This window comes from Crotalus tigris, unplaced genomic scaffold, assembly GCF_016545835.1.
Source record: "Crotalus tigris isolate CLP2741 ecotype Arizona unplaced genomic scaffold, ASM1654583v1 scf7180000024384.25900115:4084858, whole genome shotgun sequence".
Taxonomy (NCBI): domain Eukaryota; kingdom Metazoa; phylum Chordata; class Lepidosauria; order Squamata; family Viperidae; genus Crotalus; species Crotalus tigris.
In genome coordinates, this window is record NW_024100554.1 from 2,116,863 (window position 1) to 2,141,352 (window position 24,490).

Consider the following 24,490-nt stretch of genomic DNA (forward strand, 5'->3'; position numbering starts at 1 on the left):
GTGTGCCTGATATAAACATGGTTGTAGGACATTGTGGGAAATCAAAGAGTGGTCAGACCCTCCACTGCTGAGAATGCTACCACTGTGGATAGCTGGTAATTCAGCAAGGAATTCTTTGTCCAGGGTATCCGTTCAGACAGTAAGAGAATTTATCCCCAAGGAAGATGGTGGGCTCTGTTTCATTAGACATGTACAAACAGATCTTAAAAAGCAGGCCCTGGGGGATGCTTTAATGTGGATATCTGCAGTAAGGCGGCCATAGGGCTCAACTGACTTAATTGACTTTTTCAATCATTTTCTGTAAGTTGAGGATTGCTTAATTGTTGTTAGGTTTTATGAGTTTCTTCCTCTGTTTCCCTTGGGAGCTTGGTTGCCTTATGATAAACAAGGTACATTAAGAAAAAGCATTGGAGGCACAACTGGTTGATAGGATCTAAAAGTAGAGCATCAACTGGATTCAAACCAACCATGGCAGGTACCAATATTGAAAATATAAATGGGACCTGGCTGATAATCCTGACTGTGATTGTGGGAACAGCCCATAAGCTTTACATCATATTATGATGGAATGCCTCTTCAGAAGGTTCCCTGGATCCCTGCATGAAATGCACCATCTTGAGGGCACTCTGTCCAATGCCTAAATGATCTAGATATCCGGCCATAGGCTTAGCCACTCCAGTGACTGCTCACACATAATTCAGTTTTATACATAATTTTACTCATCATTTGTGCTGTGTGTTTTTAAAATAATTCATTGCTCTGATGTTTTATATTTTGATAGACATTTTTATATATTGTTTTGTACATTTTATGCATTAATGCTGTATTCTGTTATGCCATACATACATACATATATACATATATATATATATATATATATATACATAGTATGTATGTGTGTGTACATATATATAAATGTATGTATACATACACATATGTACTGTAAATGCCGGCGTACAAGGCCACCCGGCGTATAAGACGACCCCCGTCTTTATAGCCAGGCCGCATTCCTAGAACGTCGTCTTATAAGCCGGAAATACCAGTATTTCCGGCATATAAGACGACTCGGCGTATAAGACGACCCCCGTCTTTGGCGCCAATTTCAGCGCTCGCGGAAGTCGCCTTATACGCCGGCATTTACGGTATATATGTATACACACACACACACACACACACATTTATATTGCTTAGTATTTTGCTTTACTGACCATAACCAATTGATGATTGTTGTGTGGTCTTTCTAGAGTGTGATCATGGTTGTATTCAGTGAAGATAAAAATCGAGATGAGCAGTTGAAGCACTGGAAATACTGGCATTCACGACAGCACACAGCTAAACAGAGGGTCTTGGACATTGGTGAGTGATGAAATAAACCTGTGAACTCCGGTCTTCACTAATGCTTTTTATTACCTTGGAGACTAGCAACTAGAGAACCAATTCACATCCAGAATTTTATTCTGGAATAGCCAATTGGCAAACCAAGTCTGGTTTTGTATGTCACAAGGCTGCACTAATGTATTTTTCATGCTTGGTGCAAACTTACAGTATGAAACTTGCTTTTCACCTCTTGAAAACTACAGTATAATATTTCTGGGAAAATAAGCATTCCGTCTAAGCAAAGACTACATCTTCAAAGCCTAAACTGAATTTATTTTAGGTGTTAAATATTTTAGGTGAACTAGTAATACAAAAACAACTTGGGGTAAAAGTAGCAGAATAAGCAAGTCATGTGTTTAAAGTTATTTCAAAACTGCAGATTTCAGTTTCCCAGAATCTCTCATCGTATTTCTGTCACCAACTGAGATAACTCATTCTCTTTCATTGCCATGGTAACCAGTCACATACATTCCCATATATCTTTCCAACTGGCCATGAGGTATGCTGCATTTGACATCAGTTTTTAATACTTCTGGTATCTTCCCAATGTACTAGATTGTATCTCATTAGTAAATCTGGGAGTACTTGTTCAAGACATTTGGTGATGTCTAAACTAAGTAAGGATATCTTTACATGGCCATCTTTCCCAATCTCACCTTCTCCTGATCTCCCTATTTACTCTTCCTTTTCTTCCTCTATCTTTCAAAATAATTGACAAAAGATTAACAATGATTGGTAGTATAGGCCCATCCATATATCATTTTATCTCATGTGGTTATGCAATAAAGTGGTTGCAGACCACCAACTGAAAAACAGAGCTTTATTAAGGCTTTTAAAATAATTAAATTAAGTAAACTAAATTTAAGTGATTTTCAGGCTTTTGTCAAATGTTGACTTATTCAGCTCAGGAGCTAGTGGTGGTGGTAAATGATAGAATTGCATTGCAATGCAATATAAATGTACTAAAGCAGTAGAGTTTGCAGCCTAATAGCATGAGACTGCCTTCATCATTTTTGTGAGAGACTTTGATCTTGTGAAGATCTTTGGTCTACCATCTGTCTTCTTGGTACTGAAATCCAGGTTAGGAGTATTAACATCCATGCACCAGCCAGCCCTTATTCCTTTTTCCTGCCAAATTTAGACCCTTCATAAGGGAGCAGGGTTGTGCTCCTTTTATCTTTTAAAATAAAAATTTCCCATAGTTGTTCAAGTTTCCTGGCAGCTCACACAAATCATACTTCTGATTAAAAAAGTTTGTAAGAAATTACATGTTAATATTAGCTACTTGAATAGTGTTATGTGATCTTTCCCTTAGTTTTTCTTTCTCTCTCAGAGGTAATCAGCTTTCCCTGATTCTTCCAACCTTTTGTCATGTTTTAACTTTCATTTATGCTGAACTTAATTGGACACAGTATACAGAAGATTACTTAGTTAGTCTTCTGTGTTCCATTTATTCAATTGTGTAATATTCCAGTATTTAGTATGAAATAGGAGCCCTCTTCAAGGTTCTCCATTGCTTACCTTAAATTCTTCCTTTTGTGTTTTTACGTAGTTTAGAATCATAGGAATTTTGAACTTCATCCAGTCCAACCCCATGCTTAATGTATAATCTATATATAGAATGTGAGCCCAGGTACCCCGCCCCCACCTATGACCAAAATTGAGCCCAAAATTTCTGTTCCTAAATGAGACATTGGTTAAGTGAGTTTTGCCACATTTTACAGCCTTTCTTGCCACAGTTATTAGGTGAATCGCTTCACTTGTTAAATTAATAACACAGTTGTTAAGTGAATCTGGCTTCCCCATTGACTTTGCTTGTCAGAAGGTTGCAAAAGGTGATCTCATGGCCCTGGGACACTGCAACCCTCAAAAATATGAGTTAGTTGCTAAGCATCTGAATTTTTGATCACATGACCATGAGGATGATGTAGCAGTTGTAAGTGTAAAAAAGGGTCATAAGTCACTTTCTTCAGTGATGTTGTAATTTCGATGTTCATTAAATGAACTGTTGTAAGTCGAGGACTACCTGTACAATATCTCTGACAAAGCCATTGCTTAAATGCTTCCAACAAGGGAGAAGCCACTATTTCAGGGGCACCCTGTTCTTTTCTTCTTCATCAGCTCTTGTTTTTAGTAATTTTCTCCTAACTTCTCTGCCATTTTATACCAGCTGATTCTATTTCTATGTTAAAGAGTTCTGCTTGATAGCTATTTGAAGATTGTGACCATATCTCCCCCTTCCCCCAAATCTTCTCTACTTTGGGTTTGTTTTGCAATGATTGCTTGATATTTGTACAAGAATTATAGGGTAAGAATCTTAGCAAAATATATGAGAAGATATTCAAACACTTAGTCTCTATGTTTGGAGCATATTCACAATATAAAGATAAAATCTCTTTAGCTACCTTTCTAGAAATATGTTACCTAGGAATGATGGCCATTGTTGAGCTGTGATTTTAGGAGGAAACAGGAGGATAGAGATTGCATTGCCAATCATTTATCCTTTTCCCAAGTAGTTTTCACAACTTCTTTTGCGGTCTTTGAAAAGATATAGAGATTTATTTTCTGAAATAAAGAAAATGATAAGCAAGTAAAAAGAAAAATGCATCTAAACACTAAGTATTAATATCTAAGTTTCTTACAGCATTATCAGATAAAAATCAGTTCAGTTACCAATTATATATTTTAACTACTGGTCAAACCTGAAAAGTGACCTGCATCAGCATATTATGAATATTGAGCAATTGTTAAGGAACAATATCTGGGATAAATTGCCTAAAAAAAAAAAAGTTTTTCTAACAGGAAACCTTCATGGTTTTAGTCTTCAAATTACCAAGCAAAGAGCCTCATCTTTCTTCTCAAAGAGCTGTCATACGGGCGTTTGTGCCAAGCAGGTTTCATGCCAAGAGATGAAGGAGAAGTTTACTATCTCTTGTTTCCCAGCCACTTTTTAAAAAAAGAATTCTCATACAGAATCTTGTAAGGAATATGTTTAGACCACATGTTTGCATCAATATGCGAAGAACATATTTAGTTTACTCTTAAGTTGCATGTTGTCTCAGGATCCTAAAGAGAGGTTTGGATCTAGTAGATTAATATCAGCAAATGCATTTGTAGTTTAGGATTATTATTGTCCTGCAGTAGTAGCTTAACTTTATAATACAATTCTGTGCTGTGAAGGATGCCCCCCCCCTTTACTAGATAGATTAAAAATCTGATACATGGACATCTGGGAACCTTCTTCTCAAAGAAAACCAGATCTATTTGAAAATTCCACATATCCCTGTGCCCTCCGGTGTGTTCAACATTCCAAGCAGATAGTTTCACTTGCCCAGACAGCATCCCAGCCTTTCAAAAGAGTCTACCCTAAATTCTTTCTTTTTAGTCAGTCAGAGATTTCTATCATGTAAATACTATGGGGAATATTAATCTTTTAATCTTCTCCTGAATAGAATGTATGTGTTTCATTTTTTTACAGAAAATGAAGAAGGGACAAGAGAGTGGGCATGGGTTTTTCACAAGTTCATTATAGAAATGTACATTTTGCTTATGTCATGTCTTTTCTATAAAGTTAAATTAGTTTCTTTTATTCCAAGAAGTTGATTTCTGAGTTTATATTACCTATTAATTTGTTTTGAAAATGAATCCTTAGAATTTTTAAAGAAATACCTTAAAGGTTCTACTTTGGTTCATTTATATCACTGTTTAAAATCTTGAAATTTCTATAAATTTATTTTGATGAATGTAAAGGAATCTTAGGGAATAGAATGCATTACAATCCCAGGTTAGATAATAAACCAGCAATCTCTAGACTATGATTAAGAGATCAAGAATGTGTCGTATAGAACGTTCATGTTCTTTTTTTCCCTTCCAGCCAAACTAGATTGGCACAAAACTGTATTTTGGAAAGCTGCCCAGGTGTGAATGAGGTCTACTTCCTTCTTCAACTCATGAACAATTTATTTATTTGTTATAAGCCATTGCATTGGGAGTGATTCCTGATGGTTGGCAATATAAATAAGCCATAAATGTACAGTAGTTCCAGAATATGCAACAATAAAACTGTAAAAACAATAAAAGCGTAACAATTAATAGAACTAAAAAGAAAAAGAAAAGAACACAAGCACCACTCCAACCTATCCACAATAATATTGACTCTCAAAGTCCTTTTTTACAGCCTTGCAAACCACAACTGCTCTACTACTTGGGGTTATTCTTCAAAGTGGGGGCCACTGTGGAAAAATGGTCTCTTTGTACAGGGAATTGTTGCATCTCCCCAATCTGGACCAACACACAGGATAGTCCAATTCTACCTGGAGCTAACTGGAAGCCAAGGCATGTTGTACTTTATAGGTTAAAACCAATATTTTGAATGGTGTCAGAGAAACTACTGAGTACTTATAGTGAAGGTCTTATATGGCTGTAGCTGTTATCACACATTAGTATCTAGGCTGCTGCATAATGCACAAACTATAAACTTCGAAGGCAACACAATAGAGCACTGTAATAGTTCAATTTAATGGTGATGAGGACATGTGTTATTTTTGCCAGGGCCTCCTACTCCAGGTGGTGCCTCTTCTGCTTCTTTTACTCATGCTATGTTTTTTTATGTTCTCTCTCTTCTACTCCTGGACAATACTCAGAAAATTTTATCCTACTTATTCATCAATAGTAAATGTTTGTAGAACATAAGTGCAAAGGGAAAGGACAGCTGGCATCTCTTGTTGCATTTTTTCAGTAAGATTTGCAAAAACCTTTTAAAGCTAAATTTAGTTGACATCTACAGTTGATTAGTGCCAGTTCAGAAAAAAAAATACTAACTTTTTTTTTGGGGGGGGGGTTAATGGTTGAATTCTTCATATTATTTCCCAGTACAAGCCCCCTCCAATTATTGTTCTATAATTAACTTCCCCAATAAAATATTGGCTAATATAATGCAATCAACCAAAATTAATATCAGACACCCATTATTAGGCTAATAAGTGGGAACCTGATTACTGTAATCTTTCAAGTATCTTATTACCAACTTCGAAGAATAGTTGTAGCATCATTTAGAAAATGTTGCTATTGGCAAATTGAGCCAGAACTGTAGAATTAAATTGCAAATCATACATATCTATCTATTCAAAATTTTGTGGCTGACAAAAATAAAATTTGAATTTATAGTTTTCACAGTATGTGAGGTCTGCCTGAAAAACATGCTCCTAGATTGGAGCAAAATGCAGAACAAACTGATTTATATTTGGTAGACCGGGTGCCTCACCCAACAGATAAGATATCTATCTATCTATCTATCTATCTATCTATCTATCTATCTATCTATCTATCTATCTATCTATCTATCTATCTATCTATCTATTATCTATCTATCTATCTATCTATCTATTATCTATCTATCTATCTATCTTGGAATGCAAGGAGAAATATCTGTGTTTTATAAAAGCACCTGTGATCTTTTTGTTGTTTGTTGCAGCTGATTATAAGGAAAGCTTCAACACCATTGGAAATATTGAAGAAATTGCCTATAATGCTGTATCATTCACTTGGGATGTTAATGAAGAGGCAAAGGTAAGATTTGCCAAAAATGCATATCTTTTGTTAGGGTAACATGCAGAATTGCTCAGCAAGCGAAACGTAAGGCATTATTTTGTACTGTTGTGGGGGAGGAAAATAAAACCAAACCAACTGTGCCCCACCATAAGCTCCTGAGTAAAAGACAGGATATACATCTATATCCATAAAAATGCAGATATTTTAATAATGGATATTTTGTTATTTAGATCTTGCTAGTCTAACATTGCCAATCTTTGGAAACTTTTATATTATATTGTTTAAGTACCAGATATCAGTGAAGCTATTTTGAAAGTTTGTACAAAGTACTGTATCTTCTTTTATTAGGAACATCAGGCCATTTAGCTTGAAATTGTCTACATTATCTATAGATAAATATGATGTTAGAATTTTAGAATTACTGGTTGATTAAAGAGTAATAGTTCCATTCATGCCTAAAACTAAAACTGGTTCAAGCATCACACTAACTTAAAAGCAGATATTATGTCTTAACGAGATGTGTGTGTGGGGGGGGGGGAAAGCCTTGGTGTTCCAATAGTTTCAGTGAATTCCCTTCTCTAATCTTACACGGAGTCTCCCAAGATGAACTTTGGACTTTCTAGATGCAAAGAATAAAGTTGGTATATGCCTTATTTCAAGCTGCATAGGTATTTGTCTTTCCCATAGAGAAATAATCTCCATTTACTGTATGTACTCCATTTGTATAAACGATTCACACAATTAGCCTATTTTCCAGCACTTGAAATGAACTTGAAGTAGGATGAAAGATTTACTTGAAGTGGGGTTTTAATAGCAGATCAGGATAACTTTAGGGAATGGCACATCATGAAGTAATACTTTCCAGGACTAACAGGTGTAGCTGGGGAATAAAAAAGAATCATCCCTTTTGACCAGGTAATGATTTTAGAGCAAATCTTGCTGATTTTTTTTTCCTGAATCAAATTTGTCATCAACTGGAGATAAACAGCTAGCTTCAGGGGTATCTACAAGGAGAGAAGGTCAAGATGGCAATCATGTCACTTTGGATCACAATACTATTTTTACTTTTTCCAGATTTAAACACTGTTTCCTGACCCGCTCCATTGATACCCAGTAACTCAGTTTTATTCAAACTGTATTCCAAACTGTATTCCCTCACAAAAAGATTGCTTTAGTTTAGGCCTGCTCAATATAGGGCCTGTGGGTTGGGGTTAAGTCTAGACCTCCAAGCCTCACTGCTGCTGTCAGTTCCGGCACTGCCACAGCTCCACTAGCCACCAAACAGCTGGCTGATGTGCCACCATCATTGCAGCCCATCATTGCAGTTTCTAATTTATGAGCTTTTTGTTGTCGAAATTATTCAAGCCTGCTTTAGATTATTTTAGTGGGATATATGCATCGTGCTATGAATGCATACATTCCATAATTGATAAGAAGCGTGTATCTGCACTTGAGTACAAAATATAAATAAAGTGGAACAGTAGAATTCCCATAAATTCATGAGAAGATGATAGTGAGAAATTGGTTAGAGAAAAAAGATAATTGTTTCTCATTCCCTTCTACCAATATTTTTTTTTTTTTGCCATCTTGTCATACAGTTAGTATATATAACTGCCCTCTAATATCTGGAGGTAAACATCTGGTGTTACCAGAGAAGTATGCATCATATATAATCTTGTTGGGAAATTCTTATGGAAGGGTGATATTTCTGATATTTTCAAAATTTCAGGACTTTGTTAAGCCAAAATATAGTTCTTGTGTCAGTTTCAGGAAATGTCTCCAGCATGTAACTGTTGAATTAGAGTTCCTGTATTAATTTTATATGGTAAGATTCGGATTAAATGCATACTGAAGCTGATTAGTTCACTAGAACATAATTGTCCTTCAGATCTTTAGGTGCTGTAGGTTTTCTTAATCTAGTTCAATTGTATATGTCAGCGAGAAAGAAATGTATATTTCATTTTCCTAGAATAATCTTCTTAATACAACAATTGTAGCAATACATTTTCTGTTAATGATTGATATTTTAAAAATATGGATTAAAACTGGAAACTATACATAAACACAACCATCAAAATATTTACTTGAGAATGCACTTATTTAAAACACAATTAAAATAAAATGTTTTGCCTAATACACCATGACGTCTTTTAAAAAGGCAGTGTTCACACATGACTGAACAGGTGTGTGATCGGCTTTTGCAGCAAATTGAATTTTTATGTAGTTGCTGGGGTGTGGTGCAGGGTTACAAAAGCTGCTTAAATGAAATGTAAACATTTTTTGTAGACATTGGTATTGAGCAGAAACAAAGGCGTTGAATTTGTCTGGAATTTATAAGGAAAAAAAGCTATAAAAGTTGTGCTAACTCTGCACAAAGAACTTGTATTTATTTAATGCCCTACTCTAGCCTGAGTTGAGTATTCAGAAGTAACTACATAACAAAAAACAAACAAACAAATATACAATTAGTACTTGAATTTGTTTCACAATTAATCGGTTGCTAATAGGATCTTTTTATGGCATGGAGTTCTCTTGAACTAAATATCTCTCCTATAAACAGGGTTTTTATTTTTAAACCATAAGGTTATTAAGATTATAACTAGATATCTTATACTAGAGGTGGGCTAGGTCAGGAAGCAGACTCTGTAATTTTGATATCAGGTATAATAACAGAAACATCAAAACCTGACAGTGTTTTCTTTCCCTCCTTCTTATACCTCAGGAAATTGGGGGGGGAGGGGAGTCATAAGAAGATAACTTACAGTTAGTTCACTGGTATAAATTGTGGTATTTCTCTCTTGTGCTTTTTATTGTTCCCTGTGGCTGTCAATAGCTTTGCAGGATCTTGTACCTCTGCATTTGTTTGGCTAAAACTAGATCAGGGGTAGGCAACCTTGGCTCTTTTATGACTCGTGCTGGCTCAGGAATTCTGGGAGTTGAAGTCCACGAGTCATAAAAGAGCCACGATTGCCTACCACTGAACTAGATAATTGAACAAACCGTGAACTGGGTGACTGTATTCAGCAGAACAAGAAAATATTTGATCTTGGATTGTTCACTTTATCTAGGATCTGTTATCTGCCTCCAAATATTTGTTTCCTGCATTGTGTCCTTAAAAGAGATTTCTCCTAATCGCAACCAGGGTGTGTTCCCTGCTGCATTTGATGATCTCTTGAGATGGGGACTTCTTGGTAATGGCATACCGATGAGGGACTCTCCTCCTCTCTGGAAAAATGCCATTGGTCCCCACATTGACAAGGTCTGACAGTGCTATATATTCAGACAACTTTCTAGCAATATGACCCAAAGAGAATTACAGATGGTCCTTGACTTATGACCACAATTGGGATCAGAATATCTGTTGCTAAGCAAGGTGCTTGTTAAGTGAGTTGTGCTGATTTTGCGAACTTTTTCCCATGGTTGTTAAGCAAATCACTGAAGTTGTTAAGTGAATCATGTGGCCGTTAAACGAATCTGACTTTCCCCCATTGACTTCGTTTGTTGGAAGAATCATGGGAAGATATACAAATGTCAATCATATTACCCTGAGACACTGCAACTGTCATAAATACATGCCAGTTGCCAAGCACCCAAATTTTGATCGTGTGACCATCGGGATGCTGAAATGACCATAATAATCAGTCATAAGTCACTTTTTCAGTGCTGTCATAACTTCAAACTGTCATTAAACAAATGGTCATAAGTTGAGGACTACCTGTACTTAAATCAAGAGCTTGTTGCATCATCACTCTTAGTAGCTTATGTAGGTTTTACTTTTATTTTACTCACTACTTTGGAATATTTTAAACTAAAACTTCCTTTTTCCTCTGAAACCAGTTTTGATTATATGGTTTCTTGCTGTTCAAGTATAATTTTAAGGAGAGTTCTGTGCAGGTCTTCGTAGAACTTTATTAGAGCATGCATGAGAAGCTTCTAGGAAATGTTATTCAGGTGTGGTACAAATACATTTCTTGATTCAGCTCCAATTAAACTTCAGTTAAAGGGAGGCGAGATAAGAGGATGAGCACTAGAGGAAACATTGTTGGAGGAGATAAGTACCTAGTCTGAGTGAAATGAGACAGCTTCTTCTCTTCCTAAACCACTCTCTATGCCTTTGATGTCTCCTGAATATGCTGGACTGCAACTGTCATCATTCCTACCTACCAGAGATGGGAGGGAGAGGAGATATATTCCAATCACCTCTGTTGCCAGTGCAGAAGAGTCAGCTGGTCCTCCACAGCAATTTTGTAAAACTATAAACATGGGCATCTGAAGAACCTTAATTTAAAGTATTTAAAAAATACTGTCTTCATTGGGTTTTTAGGATATTGTTTCAAAGTGATGTTGAAACAACATCTGAAAACAATGTTTTAGGTGTTTTAATTGCTATTAAATTGTACAATTTGCAAGCTACTAAGTATTGTTAGATTTTAGCGAGGTACAAAATATTACCAAGCCTTGAGAACATGATACTGGTCTCCAGTAAATGTCTGAGAATTTGGATAAACTTCTGATAATTTACTAGATGCTGGTACTAATTTAGTTACTAAGCTGGTACTTATTTAACGGCTATTGAATATCATCTTCAAGGCCATCTCCTTACTCTTCTATTGGCTGCTGGATGGACTGTACTACTCCTTTCTGCAGGCCAAAAGCTCACTATGACTTTTTCATGCATCAGAAGGCCACTTTTTGAGACCTATGTGTGCATTTTGGTTCTAACTCTACAGTCAGCTAAGAGTAGTTACCAAATTGTAACTCTTATTGTAACAGGAGGAGAGAGTTATAAAATGCATGCCTGGAGATTAGTCATCATACTTACGTATTGTTTCAATTTAATTAAAACTTCTATAGTTTTTTTTTTCTTCTGGCCCATCCTGCCTATTCTATTCACAGAAAAAGTAGAGTTTTCAAACTAAAAAAAACAACAACTCCATACCAAAAATGTTTGCACAGGCAGGTTGTTCTCAACTTAATGACCACAGTTGGGACCAGAATTTCCATCACTAAATGCTGCTGTCCTTAAGCGAGTTATCACATGTCTGTGCTGATTTTACATCCTTTTTTTACCAATTTTCAGTAAGCGAATCTCATGGTCTTGAGCAAATAAGCTTCCCCTATTGACTTTTCTTATTAGAAACTGGCTGGGAAAATTACAAATGGGAATCAAATCACTCTGGGTTGCTGCATAAAGACATACTGGTTGCCAAGTACCCAAATTCTGATGATGTGACTACAGAGATATTGTGACAGTTGTTAAGTGTTAGGACCAGTTGTAAGTCTCATTTTTCAGTGCCATCATAACTTTCAATGTTCGCTAAATGAATGGTTTAGGATTACCTGTAACTGATTGTAGCATTTGTGATAAGGTACATGATAACTCAAGAGTCATGTTTGTGAGCTTTATTCTTCCTTTACTCTATCTTTACTCATGATCTCAAGGCAGTATGTGCAATATTTTACTCTGTCCTGGTGTACTTGTTTAGCAAGATAATATGTTTTTGCGATCTCTGTTGCTTTTCCTTCAAACTTCTCTCCTTCCATAGCATCCATATTATGGCGCCGTAAACCTGCCCTTCCCTTGTGAACTCCTTGTTGTTGGAGTAAAAAAGACCCCTATGAAAACAAATGATACCAGGGTGTTGCTGAAAGATTATTTATTGTCCAGATCATTGGTGATGGGTCGTTCATCTTTCAGAAACAACTGCCACTGCAGTATTGTCATCCAAACCACAAAGCCAAACAAAAATTAAAAACAGACTAAGGGAATTGAATAATGTTGATTTCACATGCTTGCAAATTGCCATTCCTTAATTAAATATAAATCTTCCCAGTGTGGGTTCGAAAGGAGGGCAATTGGATGGTGTACTGAGCATGAGCATTTTGCCTTTCCAAAAACACTGACCCTGCTTTTTTCTATTTCACTTTACTCTGTGTGCTATAAGGAAGAACCTGACATTAATACTGATATTACAGACACACATTGTGAGCGTGCCTCTTTTGATTGTTAAAGAGACTTGATATACTGTATGTGGTGTCAGAAGAGGAATATACTATCTTTCTAAGTGATAATCTATGTAACATTCATTGCATCATCCTTCTTCTTCTGTACATCTCTGTCAATATAATTTACTACAACTGAATTTATTTCTTTAATTCAGTCTTCTCAGCTTATAGCCTCCAAAGGTCTTGTGTAAATCAGTTTTGCACTATAATCTTTTAATGTTAGGAATCCGAATAAGAGAATAACAGAGTTGGAAGGGACCTTGGAAGTCTTCTAGTCCAGGGCTTTTCAACCGGTGGTACGCGTACCACCGGAGATACTTTAGCACCTGGCAATTGGTATGTGACCCCTAGCCAAATGTAGCAGGGGAGGGAACAAGCTAAAGCAGCACCGCACAGGCCTGGAGGAGATCAGCTGGAGCTGTAGGGCTCAGCAGAGGTCCCAAGATCTGCACACATGGCTACATGCTGATTGGAGAGAAAAGAGAAAAGGAGGAGGAGGGTGGAGAGAGGAGAAGCTATAAAAGGAACAGGTTTTGGTGGGAGAGGGAGAGAAAAAAACACATGGAGAAAGTAGAAGGAAGCATTAACATTGAACCTCAACTTTTTACTTTTCCATAATATTATAAACTAGCTATTTCTATAACAACAAATGAATCTAACCAATAAAGCCCCAAATTCCCCCCCCCTTCTTTTAGTCATCAGGTTTTTGACACTTTGCTAAGCACTGGTGGTACTCAAATATTGTCATGTCCTAAAAGTGGTACAATCTGTGAAAAGGTTGAAAAGCCCTGTTCTAGTCCAACCCCCTGCTCAGGCAAGAAACCCTATAACATTTCAGACAAATGGTTGTCCAATCTCTTCTTAAAAACTTCCAATGTTGGAGATTCACAACTTCTGGAGGCAGGTTGTTCCACTGATTAATTGTTCTACCTGTCAGGAAATTTCTCCTTAGTTCTAGGTTGCTTCTCTCTTTGATTAGTTTCCATCCATTGCTTCTTGTCCTGTCTTCAGATGCTTTGGAGAATAGCTTGACTCCCTCTTCTTTGTGGCAACCCCTGAGATATTGGAACACTGCTATCATGTCACTCCTCGTCCTTCTCTTCATTAAACTAGACATACCAAATTCCAGCAATCATTCTTTATATGTTTTAGCCTCCAGTTTCCCAATCATCTTTGTTGTTCTTCTCTGCACTCTTTCTAGAGTCTTAACATCCTTTTTAGATTGTGGCAACCAAAACTGGATGCAATATTCTAGTGTGGCCTTACCAAGGCATTATAAAGTGGTATTAACACTTCATGTGATCTTGATTCTATCCTCTGTTAATCAACAAATGTTAGAACAAATCCATTTTGTGATGTATAGACATGGTGATACCTCTAAGCTAGATTTGATGATAGAACGGCAATAAAACTTACATTTTTTAACTTTTGAGTCCAATTAAAGGAGGAAACTGGAGTCATATTTCCTCTTGTCCCTGCCCCACACATCAAGATACTTTGAAAATACTGGGGGGAAACCTGAACTTCAAAAACATGTTATGTCATATTTTCTGGAAGTGTTCTTGATTAGAGAATCCAGTGGCTAAATTTCTGCTAACAAAGAGAATATTGTTCTACATTGCATCTATTGTCAGAGATGCATAATGAAACTTATCAACAGTTATCAATACTGCTGTGGAAGACATCAAGGATGGGGGAACAGAACAACACTGCTGCCCCCTTTCATACATTTTCTAAATTCTGTGTGCCCAAAGTGCCTGAAGGAGTTTATATTAAGACAGGGAGTGCTGCTCATTGCTTAATCTGAATCTGTCATATTTGTCCCAGCTACTTTCATAGCAGTTAAAGTTCAACCGTGTAGTTCGTAAGCATAGTCCTGCGATAACCATCAAGAATAGAAATGCCGCTGTGCTTTTAGTTCAGTCAAGTAAACAAGCTGAGCTGACTTCACCCTAAATTACTGGGCAGTACTATCTACTTGGTGATCAGATGATTGTGCTAAATTCCCTATGCAAAGCTTTTTCGCCCTGTAGTCTGTTAACCAAACTCCCTTTTCCTTTTGTCTTTTCTTTCTGAATATATTCAACAACAGTGAGAATATTGCATACGTTGATTGTATTGTCTCAGCATTATCAATACTTGAACTGATAGAAGGTATCAGGATTAAACTCCATGGAAAACGGAAAGCTGCCCAATGCATCACAATAAGCCAGTGATGGATAACCTTTGATAGCCCAGAGCTGTGTTTAACATTTCTGGAGAGACTAATGGGAGTAGTGTCTGAACAGATCCCAGCATTTAGTCAATCATGATTGATCTCAAAATGTAAGGGTCATACTTGATTAATGTTTTAATAGGCCTGTTGGAAAATTGAAAAATATTCCAGAAGAAGGAAATAGAAAATGACTTTGGTATTTTTGCCAAGAAAATTTACATTGATATAATCTATAAAGTAATCTGAAATTGAGATTTACTTGATGGAGTATGTACCTATAGTTGCAAATCAAAAGACAACATTGCATTAAGGCTAGGACCTGGATTTTTTCTAGATATTTGGTGGGAAATTATTTGCTTTTTAAATTATGTTAAGTCTACCTTAATTTTTATGAATTTCTTGCCTTCAAATGCTTTTGCAGTTTAGTCAGAGGAAGCTTCTGGAAGCCACAAAGAAAGGATTGTAGACTACATATTTTACTAGGACTATAAATTGTCTTTAGGATTAAGCCATGGTTTGTTTAATAATGTGTTCACTAAACCATGGGTGACTTGGTTCATACAGTCTGCTCTGTTATAAATAATGAGTTCAAACTCAGAGTAGTTTATCGACCAATCTTATTTATTGATTACAATAAATACTTAGCTAAATGTACAATAGTTTTTTTTTTTTTTATTAAAAGTTTTATAAATTTTACAAGAAAAACAAGAACAATACAGAACAAAAAACAACATATACAGAAGAAAAAAAAAATTAAACAATACATATAAAAAAAAACCCCCACCCCACACCCCTCCCAAAAACCCTCCCTTCCCCCCCCCTGAGCTTCCCAGAGCAGAATATAGGCTTAAGAAATAAAAAAAAAATAAAAATTAAATTAAAAACTTTATATTTATATATACAAAAAAGATATCTATAATATATATAAAAATAAAACTTATGAAAAAGCTATATGATATTTTTGTATACCCAATCTAAATTGTATAAATTTTATCCATTTGTCCCAGATAGCAAAAAACTTCTCTTGCGTTTGTTGCTTTAAGAAAGCCGAAATCTTTGCCATTTCCGCCAGATAAGCTACTTTAAAAAACCATTCCTGCAATGTAGGCAAAGATTCCTTCTTCCAATATTGTCCAACTAACAGCCTCGCGGCTGTGATCAAATTTAACATCAATACAACCTCCTTTGTATCACAATCTGTAACAATACCTAACAAAAATAATTGCGGAGTAAATTTTACCCTCCTTCTAAAAATTCTCTGGATATTCCACCATATTTTGATCCAAAATGCTTTTATCTCTCTGCATGACCACCAAATATGATAATAGGAAGCCTCCTTATAACCACATCTCCAGCATTTAGGTTGCACGTCAGGGTACATGTAAGACATTTTTTGTGGATCAAGGTGCCATCTATAAAACATTTTATAAAAATTCTCCCTTAAATTCTGTGCTTGAGTAAATTTGACATTTCTCACCCAAATAGTTTCCCAGGTGTCCAATGAAACTGGCTCACCAAAGTTCTGCGCCCATCTAATCATACAATCTTTAATTAGTTCCGTTTCTGAGTCCAATTCAACTAAAACCCCATAAATTCTCTTAATGTGGGTTTGTCTTTGATCCTTCAGTTGCTTAATAAGATTTTCATCTTCTCTAAGAAAACCCACCTTACAATCCATCTTCCATCTATCTAGTAGTTGCCTATATTGGAACCAAGAATAAGTAAAATTTTCTTGTGCTAATTCTTCCCGTGATTTTAATTGCCAGTTTTGTCCATCCCATTTAAGTAACTGTCTATAAGACACCATATCCATTTTAACCCCTCTTTTTATTCCTTCTATCGCATGCCAAGGTATAGCCCATAATGGTACTTTAAAATCACTTTTATAATATTTTCTCCAAATCCTAAGTAAAGAAATTCTTAAAATATGAGATTTAAAAGCCCAATCTATTTTTTTATTAAATATTAAATAGGCATGCCACCCATAAAGTAAATCCCATCCCTCTAGATAAAGTATCTCAGAGTTTGTCAAATTTACCCAGTCACTAATTAATGTTAAAACCACCGCATCATAATATAATTTCAAATTTGGTACCTTGAGTCCACCCCTCTCACGGAAGTCTTGCATAATTTTGAACTTAACCCTTGGTTTTTTCCCTGCCCAAATAAATTTATTGAGACCCTTCTGCCACTCATTTAAATTAATCTCATTTTTCAAAATTGGTAACATTTGAAACAAAAAAAGAAACTTGGGTAGAATATTCATTTTTATCACTGCAATTCTTCCCATGAGGGATAATTGCAGCTTTTCCCAATTCTTCAAGTCTTTCTGTACCCCGACCCACAACCTTTCATAATTATTTTTAAATAATTTTGCATTAGAAACAGACAGCATCACCCCCAAATATTTTACCTTATTAACAATCTCAAAACCCGTCGAGTTAACCAAAATCTGCTTCTCCTGACTCGACATATTTTTAGGTAAAATTTTAGTCTTATTTACATTAATCTTAAAACCCGAGACCAAACCATAATGGTGAATCAACTGTAATAAGTTTACTACAGAATAATCAGGTTGCGACAAAGTAACAACCAAGTCATCCGCAAAAGCTCTCAACTTATATTCTTTTTTATTAACATATATTCCTTTAATTTCCTGAGACTCTCGAATTTTGATCAATAATATTTCCAATGTTAAAACAAACAACAATGGCGATAAAGGACACCCCTGTCTAGTACCTTTCTCTATTGTGAAAACCTCCGACAAACCTCCATTAACAATAAGTTGTGCTGTTTGTTTTTGATATATTACCTTAAGGGCTTGTAATATGTTTTCACCAAAATTCATTTCTTCCATTACTCTTAGCATAAAATGCCAATTCAGTTGGTCAAATGCTTTTTCAGCATCTAAAAATATGAGCCCTGCAGGAACTTGGTTGTTCTTATCTAAGTATTCTAATAAATTAATAATTTGTCTAACATTGTTTTTCATATACCTTCCTGTTATAAACCCTGATTGATCTTTATGCACAAGATGATGCACCACCCTCATAAGCCTATTTACCAAAATTTTTACAAATATCTTATAATCCACGTTTAAAAGAGATATAGGCCTATAGTTTTTTGGTAAAGTAAGATCTTGATCCTCCTTTGGAATCAATGATATAAAAGCACTACGCCATGAAGGAGGAATCTCTAAACCCTGTAAGATACCATTAAAAAGATCATTTAATGGTTGGATCATCTCCTCCATTAAGGCTTTATAATAAACAGCTGTTAACCCATCCGTACCCGGTGCTTTCCCTAATTTCAATTGTTGAATTGCTGAGGCAATTTCCTCCTTAGTAATTAAACCATTAATTTCATATTTCTGATCCTCAGTCAGTTTAGGAAAACTTGCCTCAGCTAAATATTTATTTATATCTAACAGTTGTACATTAGTAGATTTGTATAGGTTTTGATAATAATCCAAAAAAGATTTTTTAATTAATTCCTTCTGAGAAACTAGTTTACCCTTATAATTTATTTTCTCTATTATTCTCTGTCTCTGTTTCTTTCTTAATTGATAAGCCAACCATCTCCCCGGCTTATTAGCATTACAAAATGTATTTTGTTTCATAAATAATAAATTGGTTGCAGCTTGATCTGCTATCAACATATTAAATTGTGACCTTAATAACTTTACAGATTCTTTAGTACTTTCATCAGAAGGATTTAGAATCAAAGCCCTTTCTTTTAGTTTAATTTCATCTTCAAGTTCTCTACGTTTCTGAATCTGATTTCGCTTATAAAAATTATTCATTTTTATCAAAACACCGCGCATAAATGCTTTACCTGCATCCCATACCATTGACATTGAAGTCCCCTTGTACATATTCAAAGCAAAATAGTCCTTTAAACACTCCTTTAGTTTTTGAACATTCTTCTCTTGTCTAAACAAATTTTCATTAACTCTCCAGGATCTTCTTTCCTCTTTCTCTTGAATCAACTCCATCCAAACTGGACTATGATCCGTCAGTGATCTAGGAAAAATCTTTACATTCTTTACTTTATTATACAAATCCGTGGTAATCAAGAAAAAGTCAATTCTAATGTACAATAGTTTTAAGATGGGTCCTTTATTATATTTAACAAGTATATTTTGTCTGGAATTCCCTTAGTATATGGAATTGGTCCATGACTTTGTTGATTTCTCAGTCCTACCTAAAGATGTCAAGATTAGACCTGAAGTCATTTTTCACGCAAAGATGCATCCTACAGGAACATATAACCTTTTCCCTCTGAGGAACTCATTACAGAAGTAATAGCGAAAGTCAATATTCTTAGAGAATCATCATTTCCCAAGATTAGATTATCAGCCAGAGTCTTTTTCGCAACAGTACGATTCTGGAATAATCTTCTTAAGGACTCACATCAGGTCATGGAGCTGTTAGCAACATTTATTAAAATTTGTAAAACCAATCTTTTATTCTTAAGGATTCTTCTGCTGTTTCCTGTTGTCATAAGAATGTTTGGCTTTAAGTTTATTGATAAGAGGAATGTTATGCATGACTTGTTTTGTTATTAAATTTTAGAACATGTCTTAGGTCAGCACCAGAGTTCCTCCAAAATGTATGTCCAGTTTGCAGTTTTAATGTGCTAGAAGGGGAAAGGTATAAATATATTTGAGAGTATATATTTATTATATTTAAGTATAATTTAGATTTGCATTTAGTTTTGGCAATGATTCTACTCTCCTTTTAGAAGTTGGCTGCCAATATATTAGTCTAAAGGTATATTTGCCTGTGTCACAGAGGAGATTGCAAACTGCTGTCCTAGACATAGATTCATGTATTAATGGGGTATTAGTAGACAATATTTAATAAAATAACATAGAAACGTCCACAGAAATATATTTATATTTTCTAATGCAATAATGAACAATTCCAAATCTTGTAATAATAAAACCTATGACACCAAGCAGCTCAAGATGGTCTGAAACCTCTAATTACTATTCAAACCCTGCAAGAGAATGAATATTGTTTATTCAGTTGGCTTTAAAACCTCACTTAGGTTGACAATTCTGTAGGGAAGCAGGCTACAGGTCAATGGTGGTGATTATTTTTGCAGTTTTGTTCCTCTTGGGGAACAATGGGTTTCAAGAAACTATTGTGAAGGGGATAAGAGAAGCATTTCAAATGTTGATTTCTGTGTCTGAGACTTCCACTACTGTAATTTTATTGATTTCAACACTGCACTTATTTAACAGTTATATTAACTGAGCTGAACAAACCATGCAGTCTTTGCCAGATTAGTTTCATTTATTGAAAGAACTGTAAATGTAAATTTTCTTCCGTATAAACAGACATCAGTGTAAGTTGCTTTACACTGATGTCTGTTTATACAGAAGAAAATTTCTCAAGGGGAACTCCAAATGGAACTTTAAATTTTAAATAGAGCTTGCAGGCCTTTCTTTGTGGAAAAGTATATCTATGTAAACCTCTATTTTTCAACCCTATCAGATTTTCATCACAGTGAACTGCTTAAGTACAGACTTCTCTTCTCAAAAAGGAGTCAAGGGTCTTCCTTTGATGATTCAGATTGACACATACAGTTACAATAATCGCAGCAATAAACCCATTCATCGGGCCTTCTGCCAAATCAAAGTTTTTTGTGACAAGGTAAGATAATGTATTTCTTAATTATGACATACGGGGAGAGCAAACCTTTTTTTTCCTTTTAGTTAATTATTTTAATTTTCTAGATTGATTTTTATCATCATTTTTGTCTACAAGTCACTTTCATTTTAGCTTTGGTTTTTTTTTTTCATTCTTTCTTTGCTATTGACATTTTCAATGACAGCAGCAAGTGTGGAATTTATTAGGGTTACCATTTTATATTCCAGAATCCTCTAGATGTTCTGTCACTCACAACTCTGAGGGGCAAATGCAAAAAAATGGTTCCGCGTTGATAATGGCAGCCTTTTCCTCACACAATTTTATTTATTTATTATTGACCTAGTTCTGACTCCTGGGTGACAAGTCCCTACAGTTTTCAGAAGTGATTTCAGAAATGGTGTGCCATTCCCTGCTTCCTAAGGTTGAGAGAAAATGACTGGCCCAAGGTCAACCAGCTGGCTTTGTGTTTAGGGAAAGACTAGAACTCATGGTCTCTTAGTTTCTAGTCTGATGCCTTAAATATTGCACCAAACTGGCTCCCAACAACAGTGGAGAGCTGGAAAAAATAAAATATTTGGCTACAGATTTACAATTAAAATTAGCCTTTTTGACCCACTGCTGAAAGTACAATGTCCAGAATTCAGAGCTGGGAGTTATAGGTCTGACTAATTTGGAGTGCACCAAGTTAGAAGTCAGTCAGAGGAACATGTCTAGGATAGTCCTGGAGAACATAGGTAGTCCTTGATTTATGACTACAATTGGGACTAGAACAGGGGTAGGCATGGCTCAGCTTGGAAATCTCTCCCTTTCCCCTCAGCATGGCTGGCTCAGGAATTCTGGGAGTTGAAGTCCACGAGTCATAAAAGAGCCGAAGTTGCCTACCCCTGAACTAAAACTTCCATTGCCAAGCGAAATGTTGTTAAGTGAGTCACGCCCAATTTTTTGACCTTTTTTGCCCTGGTGGTTAAGTGAATCTCTAGGGTTGTTAAGTGAATCGTGCCATTGTTAAGCAAATCTGGCTTCCCTCATTGAATTCACTTGTTGGAAGCCAGCTAGGAAGGTTACAAATGGTGATCATGGGACCCTGGGATGCTGTAATCATTGTAAATACATGCTAGTTGCCAAGCACCCATTTGATTATATGACCATAGGGGGACTGTGAGATTCATAAGCACAAGGATTGATTGCAAGTCACTTTTTTCAGCAGTGACCTACCTTCAAACAGTCAATAAACGATGATTGTTAAATTAAGGACTAACTATAAGTAGGCATTTTATGAAAGCCATTTTAGAATTCCACTGGCAGACAAATGGGAAAGGATTATAATCATAAAACTAAAGTCCTGGAATGGGACATATAAAATTGGATTGATTCCTGATGATTACAGCAAATGGGATGGAATGTGATGAAATCCAAGAAAAAAAAATGGTGAAAACTAGGTAAAGTAGGACAAGCTTCAAAAGGAGATAGCTAAAATCAGGATTCTGGTAGCACATTTTAAGGTTAACACATTTTATTAAAAGGGATAAGTTTAACTCTGTTGCTAAGTAACTATTTTCTTATTATGACCAAAATCACTGGAACCATATACGGAATTATACAAAATTTTCGATGCAAACTTCATTCCATCTCATTCATATGTGTAGGAAATCTAGTTCTGCAACAGTGTTGATTGTTCAGGTGTTACTACTAGAACATTTCTTATAAACAATATATTATCTTACTAGAGGCTTCCCAGTGTGGGTTCCTCCAAACTCTTACTGAAGGTACTATTTATAAGCTGCTTTAGTTTATACATTTAAAAAAAAATCCTACTGCATAGCTTAAAAAAACTATCCACTTATCAGTTTAATAGAATTTTTCAATAGGATTTTAGTAATAATTTATTTCGCAAGACTTTTGGAAGTTTTGTATTCTATTGACATAATAGCATGTTTTCTGAAAGATTGGAGTTCTGCACGATTTCTTTACTCTCCATATTTAGAATAAATAAAACTGCAGATACAAACTGCATAATTTTTATTATTATCTTATGAAACTTAAACCATAAAGCAATCGTATTTTCTTTCCATTTTTTTGGCAAAAAAGGATAAAATGAACTGGCAAGGACAATTTCAAGACACTGATATTTCAATTAAGTCAGATATTTCAATTAAATTATTAATTATATTAAATAGCATTATATTCTGCTGTTTCTTTCATGGAACATTTAGAACAAATTGACATTTAAAAAAGGAATAATACAATTATGAAAAATTAAAAATACAGATTAACCAACCAGTGCAAACTACATTGCAAATGAATAAACAGCTGACATTCTTAAAATTATTTTAGAAATAGTAAAGAGCCAGTGTGGTGCAGCAGTTAAGGCATCAGGCTAGAAATTGGGAGATGGTGAATTCTAGTCCCACTTTAGGCACTAAGAGAGCTGAATGATCTTGGGCCAGTCACTTTCTCTCAGCCCCAGGAAGGAGGAAATAGCAAGCCACTTCTGAAAAACTTTGCCAAGAAAACTGTAGGGACTGTAGACACAACTGAATGGAAAGGAAAGAAATGGTAACAAGGAAATCAGATGACTCTTAGATGATTCTTTACATTGTTGCCAAAAAAGAGGAAGTGTAGCATCCAAACACACGCACACACACAAACACATATACAGAGAGAAATAGTGCACATTTGGACATGTTTATATATGTATAAATTTGCAAATGAAGACATAGGTACTACAATTCAAAGAGAAATACAACTAATTTCAAAAATGGTGAGAAAGTCAGATCAGTTTATGAGTGTGAACCTGCTTGCTCTACTATCTATGTGTTGTGCACTGTGGTGTGACTTTAAATCCTTTGATCTCTCCTTTCTAATAGAGTTTGTTTTTAAACTAAGCTTGGATTGGGAAGCCTTTTAAAAGTAGGTTACCTTGAAACAGAGGATTGTCCTTTCAGAGTAAGATAGTTCTCTGCAAAGCAGGACATCATTTGATCTCCACTAGAGGAATGCTTGTTCATATATTTCTTTATTAGATATTATTTTATCCATTATAATCCCAAGACTCTTGGGACTCCTTGGGGGTGCTCAGAAATTGGAAGATTTTTGATAGCCAAGCTCTTATGAAAAGGCCTGTTGGGATACAATTGGACATTACATCCCAGTCCAGCAATTTTATTCTGCCCACAAAAAGGAAAAAATAATAATAACTAAGATCTGGTTGCTAAGCAATGAGAACTCATAAGATGCAATAGCGGATGGGATGGGGAAAAGACAGAATGGTAGAACTACAAAAGGCTATCCAAGCTATCCCACTAGCTCAGGCTTCACAATGTGTATGTTCTTTGCTTCTGGATTGTCCAACAAATTGAGATGCTATGCAATAAGATATCACAATAAACCATATTTTTGTTTTTAATAAAAAGAGGGTGGGGTAAAATGTTGCAAGCAATGATTCTTAAGGATTGTGTTTTAATGTCTATTTTCTGCGTCAAATATTTGTAGAGATTTAAGGATACAGCTGCCTGGTAAAAGCTCAATAAATACCAAAGCAGTTAACACAGTCTTACTCTTACTATTCTTTCGCTTGCTGGCATTTTTAAAAAAGGAAGGAGGGGTAAAGAGAGAAAAAAAAGAGCTTAAGAGACTAAGATTCATCAAAGGTGACCTATAGATGACAAGAAATAGACCCTTTGAA

At 35.4% G+C, this 24,490-nt stretch overlaps 1 protein-coding gene across 2 annotated transcripts in view; it reads left to right on the top strand.

The window, feature by feature from the left end:
- GRHL2 (grainyhead like transcription factor 2) overlaps positions 1 to 24,490 on the top strand; it is an 82,607-nt gene that overhangs the window by 26,217 nt on the left and 31,900 nt on the right. For both annotated transcript variants that reach the window (XM_039328865.1, XM_039328866.1), the window contains exons 7-9: positions 1,245 to 1,356; positions 6,851 to 6,945; positions 20,650 to 20,808. In XM_039328865.1, coding sequence (XP_039184799.1) covers positions 1,245 to 1,356; positions 6,851 to 6,945; positions 20,650 to 20,808 — 366 coding nt within the window. The remainder of the gene's footprint in view (positions 1 to 1,244; positions 1,357 to 6,850; positions 6,946 to 20,649; positions 20,809 to 24,490) is intronic.